At 33.7% G+C, this 17,496-nt stretch overlaps 3 protein-coding genes across 6 annotated transcripts; 1 reads left to right on the forward strand and 2 right to left on the reverse strand.

Moving 5' to 3' along the window:
* On the forward strand, nucleotides 1–5,887 carry LOC145788593 (protein NPGR1-like). Of its 2 annotated transcripts, none has more exons than XM_082874002.1 (6): nucleotides 1–402; nucleotides 774–1,105; nucleotides 1,216–1,474; nucleotides 2,095–3,305; nucleotides 4,965–5,112; nucleotides 5,205–5,887. In XM_082874002.1, the coding sequence occupies exons 2-6, from the start codon at nucleotides 914–916 to the stop codon at nucleotides 5,513–5,515; spliced, it is 2,121 nt and encodes a 706-aa protein (XP_082730128.1). In that variant the 5' UTR covers nucleotides 1–402; nucleotides 774–913; the 3' UTR covers nucleotides 5,516–5,887. The 2 variants fall into 2 exon arrangements, with proteins under 2 accessions (XP_082730128.1, XP_028080389.2); XM_028224588.2 differs by having other exon boundaries at nucleotides 131–402; nucleotides 774–1,129.
* A 688-nt stretch (nucleotides 5,888–6,575) lies between these two features.
* LOC145792702 (uncharacterized) lies at nucleotides 6,576–15,367 on the reverse strand. Of its 3 annotated transcripts, XR_014332465.1 has the most exons (6): nucleotides 15,147–15,356; nucleotides 13,028–13,133; nucleotides 12,781–12,835; nucleotides 12,210–12,294; nucleotides 7,792–7,895; nucleotides 6,576–6,800 (listed from the first exon to the last, which is right to left on the reverse strand). XR_014332465.1 is itself a non-coding variant. In XM_082874003.1 (4 exons), exons 1-3 carry the CDS (start codon nucleotides 15,365–15,367, stop codon nucleotides 12,821–12,823), a joined length of 342 nt encoding a protein of 113 aa, XP_082730129.1. In that variant the 3' UTR covers nucleotides 6,576–6,800; nucleotides 12,781–12,820. The 3 variants fall into 3 exon arrangements, 1 of the variants encoding a protein (XP_082730129.1); XR_014332463.1 differs by lacking the exon at nucleotides 7,792–7,895; XM_082874003.1 differs by lacking the exons at nucleotides 7,792–7,895; nucleotides 12,210–12,294 and having other exon boundaries at nucleotides 15,147–15,367.
* LOC145793362 (uncharacterized) lies at nucleotides 8,558–10,807 on the reverse strand. The gene is made up of 4 exons (XM_082876174.1): nucleotides 10,780–10,807; nucleotides 10,209–10,594; nucleotides 10,045–10,125; nucleotides 8,558–8,704 (listed from the first exon to the last, which is right to left on the reverse strand). The coding sequence occupies exons 1-4, from the start codon at nucleotides 10,805–10,807 to the stop codon at nucleotides 8,558–8,560; spliced, it is 642 nt and encodes a 213-aa protein (XP_082732300.1).
* Nucleotides 15,368–17,496: the final 2,129 nt, after the last annotated feature.

Consider the following 17,496-nt stretch of genomic DNA (forward strand, 5'->3'; position numbering starts at 1 on the left):
AAAACCATGTGGTGCCCTGCCCATATCACTGTCCTTTGAAGTCTTTCCATAAATACATAAACCAAACAAAATTCAAACCAAAACATATAACCCCATATATATACAAACACCTCTGCAAACCTTCCAACCACCATTGCACCCCACTACCCACCCACCACATATCTGCAAATCTCTCTTAACAATAAGCTGAGCAGATACAAAAAGAACCCAAAAAAATTATAAAAAATGGGCTATCAAACTCAGATCTCTACACCCAATAGATAATCTCTGCCTTCACCTAACTTGCACATCATTTGGCTTTGCCTCAAACCCAGAAGAGAAGAGAAGAGAAGAGAAGAGAGACAGAGAAACAGAGACCTTACAAGTTGCTTTCAGGGCTACCTATGGGTTTTTGGTTTTATGGTATGTCCAAAGCTCTGTTTCTCTTGTGTCTCGCTGCTTTTTTTTTTTTTTTTTCCACTTTTCTTGTTCTTTTGATGTTCATCTCTTTTAACTTTGTCCCAAATTCCTTTTGTTTCTCCGAGTTTTATGAGGTTCTTCGAGGATTATCTGACATGGGTTTTGTTCTATATTCTCTATATTGTTCAGTTTTCTGATCAAAATCGGATTGGCCATTACGACATTTTGATCTTCATTGTTCTCTGATTTTGAACCTCTGTTTTATGATCAAAAAATGCATACAACTTTGTCCCAAATGTTATGTTATCTGATGATTTACGTGCTTCAATAGCTGTTATATAGTTCTCATTTCCAAGTCTATATATCTATGACAGGGCTTCAATGTTCTTGCTTCTTTGCAAATTGAGGGTTTTGTTGAAGACTGTTTCAATTCAGTTTTTTGGTGAAAGTTGACTATTATATATAGTCAAAAATCTGAAAAGAGACCAAAAAATTATTTTCCTTTGTGGAGAAGATGTTGTGTTATTGCTCAGGAGAGCAGAAGTTGGAAGAACCGGCGCCGGAATCACCGGAATCGCTGGCGACACGGGATTTCTCAGCAAGTGGGCTTTCGTCGAGGACCGGGGACTGGGACTCAAAACTTGAAGATGCCCAAGTGGATGAAGCTGAGTCCACTTTGAAGGAGGCTCTCTCATTGAATTATGAAGTGTGTTTTATCTAAATTGTGTTTGTGAGACTTCTCAATCAATGTTGCTAATTAGTACATTGCGTTTTACTGGTTTTTTATGGCATTGAATTTTGGTGTTTGGGTTGCAGGAAGCTAGGGCATTGCTGGGGAGACTTGAATACCAAAGAGGGAATTTTGATGCTGCCTTTCAAGTGTACCGGGGAATCGACATTAGAACTTTGTCGCCGAGGATGACTAAGGCTATCATGGAGAGAACCCGGCAACAAAAACCTCGTTCCAAAGGCAAAAATGTGTTGTTAGGTGTAATGACACTGCATTCTGTGAGCCTTCTTCTTGAAGCAATTTTTCTCAAAGCAAAATCATTGGAGCAGCTTGGGCGATTTAAAGGTATATCCATTCTCTCTCTTGTGACAACTTATTTATCGGCCTATATCACAACTAAAGAACATGAATACTTCAAATGTTATTGTTTTTCAAATAAATTTTGAATGGGATGAATAAGTATGGCCTTCCAATTTGTGGGAATTTGTTGTCCTAATGAACCAAGCTACTCGGCTTGAACTCGTGTTTGGCTTGTTAAAAGTTTGTTCAAGATCAACTCGGTAAGTTGGTGAATATATTTTTTAAAACTTGTTAAGTTTTTAAACCAAGTTTGCATAAACTACCGTTTGGCTTGATAAACATAAATACACTATAAAAAACCAAACGATTTCAGCTCGACTCATGTTCAACTCATTAAAAGCTCATTCAAGATTGATTTTTTTTGTAAACAAGTCAAGTTTGAACATATTTTGAAAATCGTTAAGTTTTCAAACCAAATTTGAACGACATACTACTCAGCTCAACTTGGCTTGCGGCCCTAGTTGTGCCAGATGGCTAATTATTTGTATCAATTTAGTTCTTTGGGTAGAATTCAGGATGACTGATCAACTGTAGACTGCAATGGTTTGAACGTTTATTGATATGTTGCATAGATTATTCACATTTTTTATGTTTTAAATTTATAGAGGCTGCCGAGGAGTGCAAAACAATTTTGGAAATAGTTGAATCGGCATTGCCTAATGGAATGCCACAGGACATTGGTGAAGACGTTAAGCTGCAAGAGATGTTCCACAAAGCACTAGGGTTGCTCCCCAAGTTGTGGATACAAGCAGGTTTTCTCGATGAAGCGATAACTGCATATCGACAGGCTTTAGTCAGGCCTTGGAATTTGGACCCACTAAGGTTGGCCGGTGTACAAAAAGACTTAGCGGCCACATTGCTCTATGGAGGTGTTGAAACAAGCCTTCCACATCAGTTCCAACTATTGGCTTCAACCACCCCTAAAACTAACACAGAGGAAGCAATTCTTTTGCTGTTTATCCTTATGAAGAAGGTGTTATATGGTGAAATAGAGTGGGATTGTGAAATTATCGATCATCTGACTTTTGCACTCTCCATGTGTGGGCAATTCGAACCTCTAGCAGCGCATGTGGAACAGGCCATTCCGGGTACATACACTCGAGCTGAGAGGTGGTACTTTCTTGCTCTTTGTTATAGTGCTGTGGGTCAAAATGAGGTGGCATTGAACCTTCTAAAGAAGGTTTCAGGGTATTCAGAAGCAAGGCACGAACCCCACTTGCCTTCATTTTTGTTGGGGGCAAAATTGTGTTCACAACATCCAAAACATGCTCGCAAGGGAATAAACTTCGCTCGTAGAGTGATTGATTTATCAAGTCATCGAAATGGGCATTTCTCAGATCAGGCTCACAAATTCCTCGGCATTTGTTATGGGAATTTAGCAAGAATTACCGTTTCAGATTCTGAAAGACTTGGCTTTCATAGAGAAGCATTAAATTCGCTAAACCGTGCTGCTCTAATTGGTGAGGAGGACCCAGAAATAATGTTTAGCCTTGGGTTAGAAAACGCCACGCAAAGGAATCTGAGTGCAGCGTTTGATAATGTAATGATGTACTCCGATATGGTATCTGGAAGCTCGAGAAGAAGTTGGAAGCTATTAGCTCTAACATTATCTGCTGAGCAAAAAATCACAGATGCTGAAACTGTAGTTGATCTTGCTTTGGATGAGACTGGAAGGATTGACCAGTTTGAACTTCTTAGATTAAAAGCTGTTCTTCAGATTGCTCAAGAACAGCCCAAGCAAGCAATAGAAAGCTACGGAGTTTTGCTAGCTCTTATTCAAGCACAAAAAGAACAAAGTAAGGACTTCGATTCTGAGGTGCGTATAATCTGAAATTTCTCTAAAATATACTAGTATACTTCATAAATTTGTAATGTAAAATGATTAAACTAAGGTTTGATTGGAAATCTTTTAAAAAAGAGTATTGACTTATAATTATATATTTGGGTAAATTACACTAAACCCTCCTTAACTGTGATCCATTTTTGAGTTACTCGCTTATGTTTAAAACTCGAAAATTAACTCCCTTCAAGTTTAACCTTGTGACACTAAACCCCTTCCATTCGTAATCTGATAGGGTTTAGATGAAAACATGCCACATGAGCACCATATGACGTATTAATTACATTTTTAAGATGAAACTACCCTTATTCTTTTTACCAGTTTAAGATGATATTCTTGAGATATTAGATTAAAGATGGAAAAAGTTCACTTCCATGACCTTGCAAACACCAGAACAGGTAGTGAAGTAGGTGGTGATTGGTTGTAAAAGAAATTAGGTGCTGATTAGGAAGATGCTTATAAAGTTATAATTAAAGGGTAAAAGGTAAAATAATAATTTTCGTTAACAGCGTCAATGACATTCCGAATTAATTATATACTTGAATGGGGTAAACTGTCGAATTTTAAACGTTAGGGGGACAACTAGGAATTGGGTTATAGTTGGGATTTGCTATAATTTGCCCTATATATTTCATATGGTGTCATTAGATTTGTTACGACCCCTCGTGTGCATGACTTATTTATGCAAGTAGAGCGGAAAGGAATTCCAAAACAATATTTTCTTAGGTTTTGTTTGGTTTAAAGATTTGGAAAGAGATTTGAAAGGAGAAAAGAAAAAAGTGAGTGAAATGTAAATAAAACATATTTACATTTCACCTAGTTTCATACATATTTTTCTTTTTTCCTTTTTCTTTTTTAAATCTCTCCCCAAATTCATGAACTAAATACAGTCTTAGGAAAACACAAATGTATTTGTGTTTGGTTTTATTTTTGTGTTTTGCAAAATAAAGAAACTTGTTTGACTAACTTTTTGTTTTTTAATTAAAAAAAATCCAGTTTTTAGGAAACATAAAGGAGTTGTTATTGAATTTTTGAAAATTGTTTTCATGTAAAAATAAAATGAGTCATTATTTTTTTATTTTTTGCTAAGTAAAAAATGAGTCATTATTTTTGTCCAAAAACACGAAAAGCATAAACGATGAAAACAAAAATATAACCAAACAAGTCCTAGGCTATTTCGCATTTTCCTCTCAAAATCTTTTTTTTAAAAAAAAAAAATCCAAGATCCAAGTACAGCTTTATTTTGAAGTAAATAAAATGGTGTGTGCTGAACAATGTTAAAGCAAGGACTCACTACAGTTAGTCCAGCGGTTGCAAGATGGTAGCAGGACTGAATGGGATCTACGGAATCTGTTGCAACATATATGTTATTTTTGTAATATGTTAGATTATGTTTGTATTACTAAGGTTTCTAGACAGCATGTAAAGGTGGCTCATGTGTTGGCAAGAGTGGCCTTAACTGATAGTTGAACTCTGTTATCTCTTATATATAATATTATATTGTTATTTCTCCAGAAAAATAAAAAATAAAAAAATTGGTACAGCCTTGGGAGTTCTGGTGTACTGGTTATGACATTTCTCCTTGAGCAATCTTAGAAGAAAAGTTGTCTCTCAGAATTTTCTTTTCTTGCACAGCTATTGAAGGAAAGAATATTCGAAATGGAAACTTGGCAAGATTTGGCTAAGGTCTATACAGAGCTCGAGTCATGGCCCAATGCAGAAATTTGTCTAGGCAAAGCCAAGTCGCTTGAATTTTACTCCCCTGAAAATTGGCATACAACAGGTTCGACTTCAATTCCAATTCAATGAAGTTCTTTATACATGAATGTACAAACAGAAAAGCTTACCTGTATGATTCTTTGAACTCATTTACAGGTACTTTGTTCAAAGCTCAATCGTTATACAAAGAAGCCCTTGTTGCCTTCACAATTGCATTGTCAATAGAACCCGATTATGTCCCAACTATTGTTTCAACTGCAGTTGTACTGATGAAAATGAGCAGTCGATCTCTCCCCATCGCAAGAAGCTTCTTAATGAATGCTCTGCGATTAGAACCCACGAACCACGATGCATGGTGGAACCTTGGATTGGTTTATAAGATGGAAGGCTCAATGCAGCAAGCAGCGGATTTTTTCCAAGCTGCGCATGAGTTAAAGATGTCAGCTCCTGTTCAAAGCTTTGTATGACTGGTAAGGCAAGTTTGAAGATCAGCGAGCTTTTTGTGATGTTTCAAGAATCTAATGCCCAAAAGATTCACCAGATTGGTTCACCAGAGAAAAGTTTATAGTAATCAAAGATTTTGTATATTGATTTATCAAGGTGAGGGACATTGGATTGAATGGAAGAAAGAAGTGTACTTACCAGGTCTTGTAACATCAACCAACCCACACTGCAAGAAATGTATTTATTGATAGAATTTGTTTGGGTTATTTTCTTCTGAATCAAATTACATCTAAAAGAGTGGTTAAGCTGTAAGAATTAGAACTCGTCCATGAGGAATTAGAGTGGTTGGCACTATCATTGTTCAAGGTAATCAAAGGAAAAAGCTTCCATTCTCAGCCGTAATGTACTCCTTGGGCTCAGCATGACACAAGTCCCTTGAAGAAAATTCGGTTGCACATTCATAACCGAAAAATTAAATCAGAAATGATAGTAGGTCTGACCATAAAAGTTCTGAGTATGACAGCTACTAACTACAGAATTCATAAATGGGATCATAAATTCCATACTTATCTTCAGGCTGTCATACTACACTGACCAAAGTGGCTTGCTGAAAGTTGGGATGTTATAAAACACAAACCACACAGAAATCACCTTCTTTTCATTCCAATTTTCAACTACATTTAGAGTATGCACTGCTATTGTTGTGTAAAAGCCGTTACAAAGAGGAATGAAAACGAGAGCAGCATATAAAGGTGACAGTAAAGTTCAATTCTTGAGAGAAATAAAAGTGATACACATTGCAGAAAACGGCAGAACACATCATTTAGATTGCTGTGTTGGAAATTTGGAACAATTTCATTCTCCATTTGAAAGACTTGGATAAAGGTCGCAATGGCTGCAGTGTAAACTTAGCTGAAGAAAGATTCAACATCTACAATAATTACCTTGCTAGATCCCATCATCCAAAGGAGAAATTAGAAGGAAAAGCAACTGAATTCTATCAACAATATGATGGAGAATGATATAATCTACAAGAAAACAAAGAAGAAATGGTAACAAATTTTGCTGTACAGAGATCAGACCTGGACCACAGAAGCATTTGCATTCAACTTTATTTTCACAAATTTTTCTATACAGAGATCAGACCTGGACCAAAGATGCATTTTACATTCAACTTTATTTTTCTGTTTGTATTACATAATTATTTATTCCAAGTAGATCTGGACAAAAGAACCATTTACAGCAGACGCTTTGAAGGCTTGACGAACACAAGAAGACTAATGAAAGAGAGATTAGTACTCTCAAACACTGCAAAAACACAAAAACAAAACCAGTGAGGATCACTAACTTTTAGAATCATTAACATACTCTTCTCTTCTATTTTGCAGTCCATTAAACTGATAAATTTGACTTTCTGCTGTGAGTTACCATCTATAGAGCTTATCTAATTTTGGGAATTGCTAGTTGGATGGAAATTGTAGAGAAAAGACAACCACATAATATTGAATAGCATGCCCAATAGTTCCAATGAATGTGCTGATATTGTTGCATCAATGTCGTGGTTCAAGGATACATTAAATGTGGTCTATGATTTCTATCCAACTATCAAGAGCCTAAGCATTTAACAGGTGAACACAGAGATAACCTTCCCATACTTCCATATAAGAGGCAATATTTGGTTGCTGTTTTTATAAGAGCAATATAATTGCAGCTCTAGAGAATTGAAAATAATTCATTAAAATACAAACAATAAGATTGGAAAAATGAGAAACCATCTCTAAATATTCAAAAAATTTATGGGACTAGTGGCTAATGCCGCTGAACAAATAAGAAGTGCTCTTGAACTGTACGACACCATCTTATTTCTCATATGCCCAAAATATGATGACCAATAGTTCTTAGAGATAGGCATGCCTTCAATGAGACTGAAAGAAAGCAAATATCTTCCTAATTCCCTTTTCTCTTTTATATACCAAAAGCTCATATAAAATTTGGCCCCAACAGAATTCCCTTGAGCACACATACTATTTGGACTTGAACAAAATCGTTCATTAAGTAGCTGGAATTTATTTCCCTCAATTAAAATATGATTTTTCACATAACAAGACAGTTTTTTTTTTTTTTCAAATTTCACTATTTTTCTGAAATATATGAAAGAATATTTTCATTTTTTGGTATAATCAGAGAACACTTAGAAATAATTTAGTAAGATTTTTTTATTATGACATGATCGCAAAAGAGAGATCGTGAACTTTCCACTTGATGAAGTTTAGAAGTGAATATGTGAATGACAATTTACCTATCATCAACTGTCCAATAGCATAAATTGAATCCGACCTCCAATTAAGGCATTTTCAGTTGTTTCTCATAGTTGAATGGCAGGCAAGTACTATTGAATTCCTCCTTGTACACATTTTTGAGCAGCGAAACTATGGTCAGCTTATGAAAAATGGATAATGCATCTAAATCACCTAAGTTTGCTATAGTAATTTGCAAGACCGACAACTATGAAGCATGAATATTTCTAGAAGAGAGTTGTATCCATATTGGACACAATACTCCTCGAATATTCACGGATACATATCTGATATTTCCTAAATATATCTATAATTTAGAAGTAATTTTCATTAATTTAAAAAACATATTGGGTGCCTTTTAGATACTCTTAGATCATGTATGCGATCTATCTCGAAACTAACATGTGGTATTGCTTGCATTGCATTAGAATACAATTGTTAAAATGAATACAAGAGTAGCTTTTATTACTTTGCTTACTGCTTAGATAAGAAGAATTGGGAAATAGTGAGATTAAATCCTGGTTCAAGTTCATTTAGCCGTAATATAACCTCAAGATTTCTTCTGTGAATATATCATAAGTTTGAAATGGAGAATATTTGGTAGATAAATAAAGAAAAAAATATTTATGACAAATTTCCCTTTTTTTTTTTAATAAGGTAAAATTTATTCAAGAAAGAAAGTATAATACAAGCCCAAAGACAAGCCAAAAAAAAAAAAAAGAAAAGAAAAGAAAAGAAAAGAGAGCTAAATTCTACTGCTCAAGATTCTCAATCGAAGGTTCCAAGCTTGACAACATCCCTATTAGAAGGAGAACTATGCACCCCAGCCCATGAACAAATTCTATCCCTCACATCTGTTTCCACAGTACGGAAAACAGCACAAGCATCAGAAGCTTTATTGCTAAAAATCATATCCTTTCAAGCCAAATATGATATATAGCAGCAGAAAGGGCAAGCTTAAACTCTGTAGCCTTGAAGCTCTTGCCTCTCAAATTTGAGATGCACCCTAAGAAGCATGGATACGGACACGTGACACGACACGAATACGACACGGACACGCCGACACGTTAATTTTAAAAAAATGCAGGACACGACACGTGGAGGACACGCATGAAATATATAATTTTATATATTTATTATATATTATATATATGAATATATCATTCAAAGATAATAAAAAATGCAATATAGCACTATTTCCTATAAATTTATATGGTTTTTGTTTTATTATTGTATCTTAAGTTGTTTTGTTAATTAGTTTCACATATGTATAATCAATAGAATTTATACAAACATGTGTTTAAACAATTGACACGTGTGTCCTTCAAGTGTCCAAAGAGCGTCCGGGTCTTTAAAAATATTTAAAAAATAGGACACGTTTTGAAGAGTATCGGACAAGTGTCCTAAGAGTGTCCAAAGAGTGTCGGTGTCCGACACGGACACGACACGGATACGTCACCTTCTTAGAAGTGTCCGTGCTTCTTAGGATGCACCAGTCCTAATCAGCAGACCAGTTCATAGGCACTCTAGAGACCTGAAATCTCCTCAAAACTTGCCCCCAAATCCAACCAGAATAAGGGCATTAAAAAAAGGGGCGATCATGAGATTCATATGACAAATTGCAAAGAACACAAAGAGAAGGAACCTCCATTCCCATGCTCAGGACTAGGCAAAAAATCAGCAGGGGGTGTTCTCAATAATATGAAGAATAGATCTGTTTCTAAGCCTAGGCCATCTCCAATGATCATTCCTGATAATGGAAGAAACCTTAGCAAGTAGGGAATTTCCTAAATTCCTAACCACTCCTTCACCATAGATTTTATACAGAGCGCCAATTGGATGCCAATTATCCAACTATAAAGAGTCTCACCTCCATCCCCAATCATATATCTGATTAAAGGCTGAGCCAAGACTCTTAATTTGAACAATTTCCTAATTGTCCAAGAAGAATCTTGAGGAAGGGTCATATGCCACAAATTCTTATGCTTGATTACAAAAGTGTGAATCCATTTAACCCAAAGAGTGTCTGCTTTTTAACTAATGGCCCACAGATGTCTAAGCATGTAAGCTTTATTCCAAAGCTTTTGAGGTTCGAAACCTAAGCCACCTTCCAATTTAGGAGAGCAAACAAAATCCCAACTAACTTTAGCACCTGTTTGCTTCAAAGCAGTCCCTGTCCATAGAAAATATCTAATTACTCCTTCAATTTCCTTTAAAATCCTTTGATGCAAAATGAAAAGAGAGCACCAATAAACCTGCATACTCCATGGAATAGATTGAGCAAGCTGTAATCTACCACCAAAGGACAGTAACTTATTGGACCAGCTTTTAATCCTCTGAAGAATTTGTAAACAATCTTCATGATAAGACAATCTAGAAGAAATGAGTGGAACCCCAAGGTATTTCACAGGATAAGTACCAATAGAACAGGCAAAATGGCACATAAGACATATTGTAACTCAGCAGCCACACCAGAGAAAAACAAAGAACTCTTTCGCAAGTTAGGCTGCAGAACAGAAAAGTGATAAAAATCATCCAAAGCCTCCTTAACAATGGAAAGGGATTCTTGATCAGCACCACACACAACAAACATATCATCAGCAAAGGCCAAATGGCTAATTGTTAAAGCAGCACATTTAGGATTATAAGTGAAGTTTCCCACTTCCATCTTATTCCTTAAGATAGCCAAAAAACCCTCCATTACTAATAAGAACAGATAATGGGAAATAGGATCCCCTTGCCTAAGCTCTTTAGCCCCCATAAAGTAGTACACTAACTCCGCATTAATAACCACAGAAAACTTAGCTGTAGAGACACATATTTGAACCCAACTAACGAATTGAAATGCAAATTCCATGACAAATTTCCCTTTTAATTTATACATGTATAAAGATTCATATAGATTTTATATATTAGTAGTGTATCTTCAATCTATTTATATTCAATTTTATTAGGAATTGTTGCATCAATATATCCATACGGTGTCATACCCATATCCTGTATCTCATATCCATCCATACTTTAAAGATCAATAGTATGAAATAGTTTCCGTGAACATGTTGGACTTCTAGAGGAGATCATACCGGGTTACAATAGAATCTTTGAACAAATTGTATCTTTAATCTTTGCACCAGGTACACGTGAGAGGTGTTTTGGGCAGCTTATGCAAATCTCTCAAGCACCCACACCCACACCAACACCACTTTGGTTTGGTATTTTGTTTTACCCAAACATTTTCACGTTTTTATTCATTCAAATGACATAAATTGTTTTCTTATGTAATTCAGTAGCAATGACTACTTAATTGGTCACAGTTTTGGCATATGGAATTGTTTCCTCTGTTAGTTGTCTTTTGAAGATACCAAATTGAGGATCATAAACATCTTGTCTTTGACTGTTCCTTCATTGGACGGACATGGAAACAACAAGGTCAAAAGTGTAATGTTCAATGGCCAAGTTAAAATGGAAGGACCTGGTTGAGTGGGCAGCTACACAGCTGAACGGGAAGAACATGATCAAATTGTTGTGCCAATGCTTGCTTTCGGCCACTGTGTACATCATCTTGAAGAAGCGATCATGAATGTGAGAACTAGACTTTGTCGTCTCAAAGGTATAAGCAACAGTCAGCCAAACACTTGGTTACAACATGAGTGGGGGCATCCTGTCTCCATTTTGTGGCCAATATCTAATAGAGCCTTTGTCCTATGGTAGATATTAGACTTTGGCTTTGTATGCAGGACAAATGGTAGTAGCTTTGTTTCTTTTGTCTTTTGTTAGTTTCATATGGTTACACATGGCCTTTTACCTATTGGATGGTCCCCATGTCTTAGATGGTGTCTATCCTTATCTAGCTTGGGGTATGCCCCTTATACTATGATACACGGACACAGACACGGGACATGACACGGATAAGCGGATACACAAATGTTAAAAAAACGGAGGACACGACACACTGGGCACACGTTCACTATATATAATTTTATTTATTTATTATATGTCTAAAATTTTAAAAAAAAAAAAAAAAAATCATCGGAAGGTAATTAATAAACATAATACCCAAAAGATTTTAATAAAATTTTATTTTTTTCTTCAAATAAAATAAAACTAATTTGTTCTATGCATTTTAGGTTCAGCAAACAAGGGATACCCAAAAAAATAAAAAAAGGGCTACTCAGAAGAGGAAAAAATAAAAACCGAAAACAGAGAACCAAGAGGAGAGAGAAAAGAAAAGAAGAAAAACGAAGTTAAGAAAAGAGAAACAGAAAAGAAAACAAAATTAAGAAAAGAGAAGAGAGAAGCATAAGCAAAATCGAAGAGAAGAAGAGAGAAGTAGAATCGAAGAGAAGAAGAAGAGCTGAATTGAAGAGAAGAACAGAATTGAAAAGAAAGCGAAGAAAAACGAAGAGAATAAGAAGAATACCTCATAAGTGCCTTCGATCGACATCTTTGAACATCTGCAGGGCCTTCGATAGTTTATTTTTCCTCGCGTATCCTCGTGTGTCCAACTGACAAAATTCAAAATTCAAAAAAAAGGACACCTCTTGTAGAGTGTCCGACACGTGTCCACTGTGTGTCTGTGTCCAACACGTGCACGCTACCTTTGGAGAGGTGTCCGTGCTTCATAGCCCTTATATGATGTATCTATGCTCTTTCTTTTAAGTATTTCTTTACTTTCCAATATATATATATATATATATATTGGTCACTGTTTATCAAATTCTAGTCTTCATCCTTCTAGTCAATACGATAATATCAATGGAAGATAAATTAATTGCATGTACAATCAATTGATTGAAAGCCTGCCGTGAATGATTTTTGTGTGCAATCAAAGAAATGTAGGTCACAGTTGTTGAGAAACATACAAGACGAAATTGTGGCCAAATGCTACATGATATAGCGGGTGATCATACCCACAAAAAGAAGAATCAAAGATTGCATAACATTAATTAATCGGTTGCAAGAATACACTGTGTAGAGATGCATAAACTCACAATAAGTGGTTGCCGTTGAGAAGAGAAAAAGTTGAATCATTCATCCCACCTGCCACTGCATCCACAGAATTAAACAATAAAAGTTCAAATCAACGTATATTAATGTGATGAAGTGCTTATAATTAGGGGGAGAATAGCATCATAAGCAGGTGGCTGCCAACGTTGCAGACCACAAGGACAAATAATATAACAAGGTATTGATGCAGTAAACAAATAGCATCAATTAATACTAGCAATCAAGCAATACCTTAAGAACTGGTTCGCCTTTGTTAGAGTTTGCAGATTGCTTTGCAGCTGCTGCTAGCTGTGCACGTGCAGCTTTTCCTGCAGCAGACTGATCAAATTGCTCCTGCCTGCAATTATGGTCATAGACAAATGTCGACCAATACAGCACAGAGCAAATAGATTTTCATTCCCTGTTCTTCTCTCCCTGTCGTTTTAATTAACTATAGAATGTCTAAACAATGTGAACAAAAACTTCCCACGCATTCTTGAATATAACAGTAATGGAAATGCAAGCCTCATGCCAGCCGCCCTGGACATTACACACACTTTCATGGTATTTATTGACAGCAAGCATTCAACACACAAATGTAGTCCTTACCTATGTTACATGGACTCTTCAAAATAAATCAAATACCCATGTTGGACACCTGACACTCCAACAATGGTATGAGATATGTGCCGGATACTTTTCAACGGATACTTCTTATATAATTGTGTATATCACTATTATTATATGTAAATATTGTTGTATAATTGCTATAAATATTTTTTTTGACATTGTAAATTACATATAACACCATTATGTCCCACATAATTAAAAATATAAAAATATGACGCTTTTTTGCCGAGTCGCGTACCATTAAATTATGATTTGGTGAGTCTGATCTCTACATACATAGCTACATCTGACACTCATACCCGAGTCCATGTAACATAGGTGCTTACAAATGGTAATTAACATGTAATTTTGGAACGCATGCATTTAGTATTTATGTTTTTGGCAAGCTATGAAGCACATATATGGGTACAAATGCCAGTATGGGTACATTTACGGGTACGCAAATACAAAAAAACTAGAAGAAAGTAGGATACATGTACAGCCAGGCTACATCAATAAAATAATATATACTTGAATTGTAGTAGTGCATAATATATAACAATTATAAACCAAATGCAAAATATATATATATATATATATTTAAAGCAAGGTACAAACCAGAGTTCAATATTCATTATTGAATTGTTGACCACCAACGCATCTAAAAGCTTAAGCAATTAGAGAGAAGGGCAACTTTATTATTTATATTATATTCTCAACATTCACGCTCACATGTGGCTAGGCTTTTCTTCATAGCAGGCCAAACACGTGCAAGTATTTTAATTATTGGGTAGGCAGTGAGATTTGAACACATAATCTATTGTTTGCTCTAATACCATATTAAATTGTTGATCATCAACCCATCTAAAAGCTTAAGTTGTTAGAGAGATGGACAAATTTATTAGTTATATTATATTCTCAACACTCATGACGCATCCGAGCCATATCCATGTCATACCTGAGCAGTACTCAACGTCTAATTTTTTTTTTTTTAAAGTAATGGATATGTATTTCATGTATTTCAAGGCCAGAGTTACAATATTGAGGGTTTTGTTACAAGATGTTTGAATTATTAGAACAAGGAAGCCATCAGTAGCATGGCCTATTTATATTGCACATTTTGGCTAGCTTCTTGCCATACTTCCGCGCAAATCTAACGCTACAGATAATAAGGAAAGCGGGATATCAGAGTGGAATTTAAAAACCAACAAAATAATGGTTCCTTATATTCCACATTTCTTTTGGTCAATGAATAAATACCATTCCAAAATTATTTTTTCCATATTAAATAAAAGGGTCTTAAGGGGAATACTCATAGAAATGAAATTGTTCCACTGCCCTTCCAATAGCAGTCAAATTTAATATCCTTTCGTTGGAACAAAGTAACCACAAAGCCATAATAACTTTATAAGATTCCCAAAACTCTTAAAATCAATCCTACAAAAGAGACACAAATAGTCCTTCAAACAGAACAAAGAGAACTCTTGAAAAATATCCGAATTATCCATATTTTCCTGAAATTGAAAAATAATTTTTTCTGTGGTTTCATTCGATCACTGAATCTCGAAATCCCAATGATAATATCTAGATAAACCCTAACAGAGTTATACCCAACATAGCAATAGTTCCAAATATGAGCATGGTAAGACAACAAACTGGAACATTTAACAATATTCACATCAAGACACGATCAGCGATTGAGTATGAGACTGATATACAACGATATGGATACATATATTAGAGAGAGAGAGAGAGAGATTGCCTCTTCTGGGCGGCATCGGCAGCTTTAGATCGAGCTTCTAGAGAGGCTAACCGTTCTTCTTCCTTTCTCTGTTGCTTGCCACCATCGAAGCAAGCAAAACACCCCATCTCTCTCTCTCTCTCGTTCCCTTTCCCCTTCTCTTTCTCTCCCAATAAAGTTTGTGACGTTCTGATTTTGACCTGATTCGGATGAATAATGATATATGTAGTGGCATTTGGCATTCGTATGATTTTAAATATTAATTCCTCGTATAAAATGTGATTAATAATAATATTATAACATTAATTAATATATTAATATGTATATTAATGGGAGATAATGTTAGGAATATTAAATTTTCTACCAATTAAATGTTTTATATAGGTGTGAAACTCGTAATATTAATGAAAAATGCTAGAGGGTTTAAATTTTTTATCAAATAAATGACTAAATATCTCACATGAGTGTGACCCTACACCCACACTCATGTGAGACATTTGAACATTTATTTGATAAAAAATTTATAACCTTTAGCATTTCCCATTAATGGGTGTAGGTAGCATTATCAAATTCAAATTAATCCACACGTGTTCACTTTTACGTAGAATTTAAGACTTGCCACGTCATATATTTGAGTACTACGTTGATAAATTTTGGATTTTTAAAAAAATAATCAATATTTGAGTACTATATTTGAGTACTATGTTGATAAATTTTGGATTTTTAAAAAAATAATCAATATTTGAGTACTATGTTGATAAATTTTGGATTTTTAAAAAAATAATCAATATGCTATATTATTTAGTGATAATGTTGTTAAAAACTAATAGAAAAGTATTTCATCTTAGTGATTTAATTAATAAAAAGTATGGGGACATATTTTTGGATTGTTCAAGGGGTTGAGGTGACCATCTGAGATGCCATGTGAATGAGCCATATACCAAGGTTCTTAGGATAGTGTCGAGACATGTTGCGGTAATATTTAGTGGGTTTGATTTGAATTTTTTGAATTAAGTTTTTTGAAAATTGAGATTGTGTTTGGTATAGTTTTGTAAATATAATTTAAGAGTAAAAGTTGTATTTTGAATTTGTGAGTTGTGAAATTATGATTTGAGTTGTTTGGTTATGGTTTTTAAATTGAGTTTTGAATTGAATGTGAAATTGAGTTTTGAAAGTTTGATTTGACATGTGAAGTAAGAAAATTTGTTTGGTTATGAGTTTTGGAAAGACTTTTCAAAACTTAATTCAAATTGTTATAACTCATAACAAAACATTCTACTTTTACACTATTGAAAATTCTGATCAACACTCATAACCAAACTCTTTTTAAAATTCAATTAAAAAAATTTATTATTAACAGAAAATAACATTAATCAATTTTTTAATTGAAAATACTACAAAGGAAATAATTTTTTTTAAAAATAAATATTCAAAAAATTTAAATCATAAATATTTATATAATTTAAATAATCTAAAAAATTTAATAAGTAAAAAATTAAAATAAATATTCAAAAAATTTAAATGGTAAAAATTTAAATAATTTAAATATTCAAAAATTTTAAAATAATGTTAATATTTTAAATTTAAAAACAACTCTACACTTAAATCGTAACCAAACATATAAAAAAAAAACTCAATTAAGAAATTATTTTTAAAACTCATAACCAAATACATAATTCGAAACTCCATACTACTTTCACAATTTTACACTCAAATGGTAACCAAATACATAACAAAAAAATTAAAATATTTAAAAATATTTTTATAAACTAGAGTTTGAATTTATCTTTTTATAAAATATTTTAAAATTTTAAAAATTAAAATCGTAATATTTTGAAATTAAAATATTTAAAAATATTCAAAAAATTAAAAAATTAAAAAAATCGTAACATATTTAAATATTAAAATATTTAAAATCTTAACAAAATTAAAATATTGATTTGAATTAAGTTTTGAAAAGAATTTTGAATTATGTATTTAGTTGTGAGTTTTGAAAAGTAATAATTATGTTTTGAATTGAGTTTTGAGAAATGAGTGTAGAATTATGATTTGAAAGCTCAAAACAAACAATACACTCAAATCAATGGGTGGAACTATAATTTGAGAGGTTTACCAAACGGAGCCTAAAGTTTTTTTATTTTCGTGTTTTTTTGTTTTTAGTGAATATTTTTAAAATTTTAAACAATTTTTTTACTTTTTTAAATGCACCTTATTTAGATGCATCTAAAAAGTAAAAAATTTGTGAAAAAATTAATAAATACATAAAAATATAAAAAAATGTACTGAATTCTCATATTTGTTTTTGTATTTTTGGTATTTGGTGAATTTTCAAAAAGTTTTTTTTTCACAATTTTTTTACTTTTTAGGTATG

Source organism: Camellia sinensis, chromosome 6 (genome assembly GCF_055761805.1).
Source record: "Camellia sinensis isolate YWXY chromosome 6, ASM5576180v1, whole genome shotgun sequence".
Lineage (NCBI taxonomy): Eukaryota > Viridiplantae > Streptophyta > Magnoliopsida > Ericales > Theaceae > Camellia > Camellia sinensis.

Excerpts from the sequence above, each read along its gene's own strand:
- LOC145788593 (XM_082874002.1), top strand. The coding sequence starts at position 914 with ATGTTGTGTTATTGCTCAGGAGAGCAGAAGTTGGAAGAACCGGCGCCG. Across the intron at positions 1,106-1,215 it reads CTCTCTCATTGAATTATGAA|GAAGCTAGGGCATTGCTGGG; the intron begins GTGTGTTTTATC and ends TTTGGGTTGCAG. Across the intron at positions 3,306-4,964 it reads GTAAGGACTTCGATTCTGAG|CTATTGAAGGAAAGAATATT; the intron begins GTGCGTATAATC and ends TTTCTTGCACAG.
- LOC145793362 (XM_082876174.1), bottom strand. The coding sequence starts at position 10,807 with ATGGATGGATATGAGATACAGGATATGG. Across the intron at positions 10,595-10,779 it reads ATATGAGATACAGGATATGG|CTAAGTTTTCTGTGGTTATT; the intron begins GTATGACACCGT and ends GTGTCTCTACAG. Across the intron at positions 10,126-10,208 it reads CCATTTTGCCTGTTCTATTG|AGGATTAAAAGCTGGTCCAA; the intron begins GTACTTATCCTG and ends CAAATTCTTCAG.
- LOC145792702 (XM_082874003.1), bottom strand. The coding sequence starts at position 15,367 with ATGCCAAATGCCACTACATATATCATTATTCATCCGAATCAGGTCAAA. Across the intron at positions 13,134-15,146 it reads GCCGATGCCGCCCAGAAGAG|GCAGGAGCAATTTGATCAGT; the intron begins GCAATCTCTCTC and ends CCATAATTGCAG.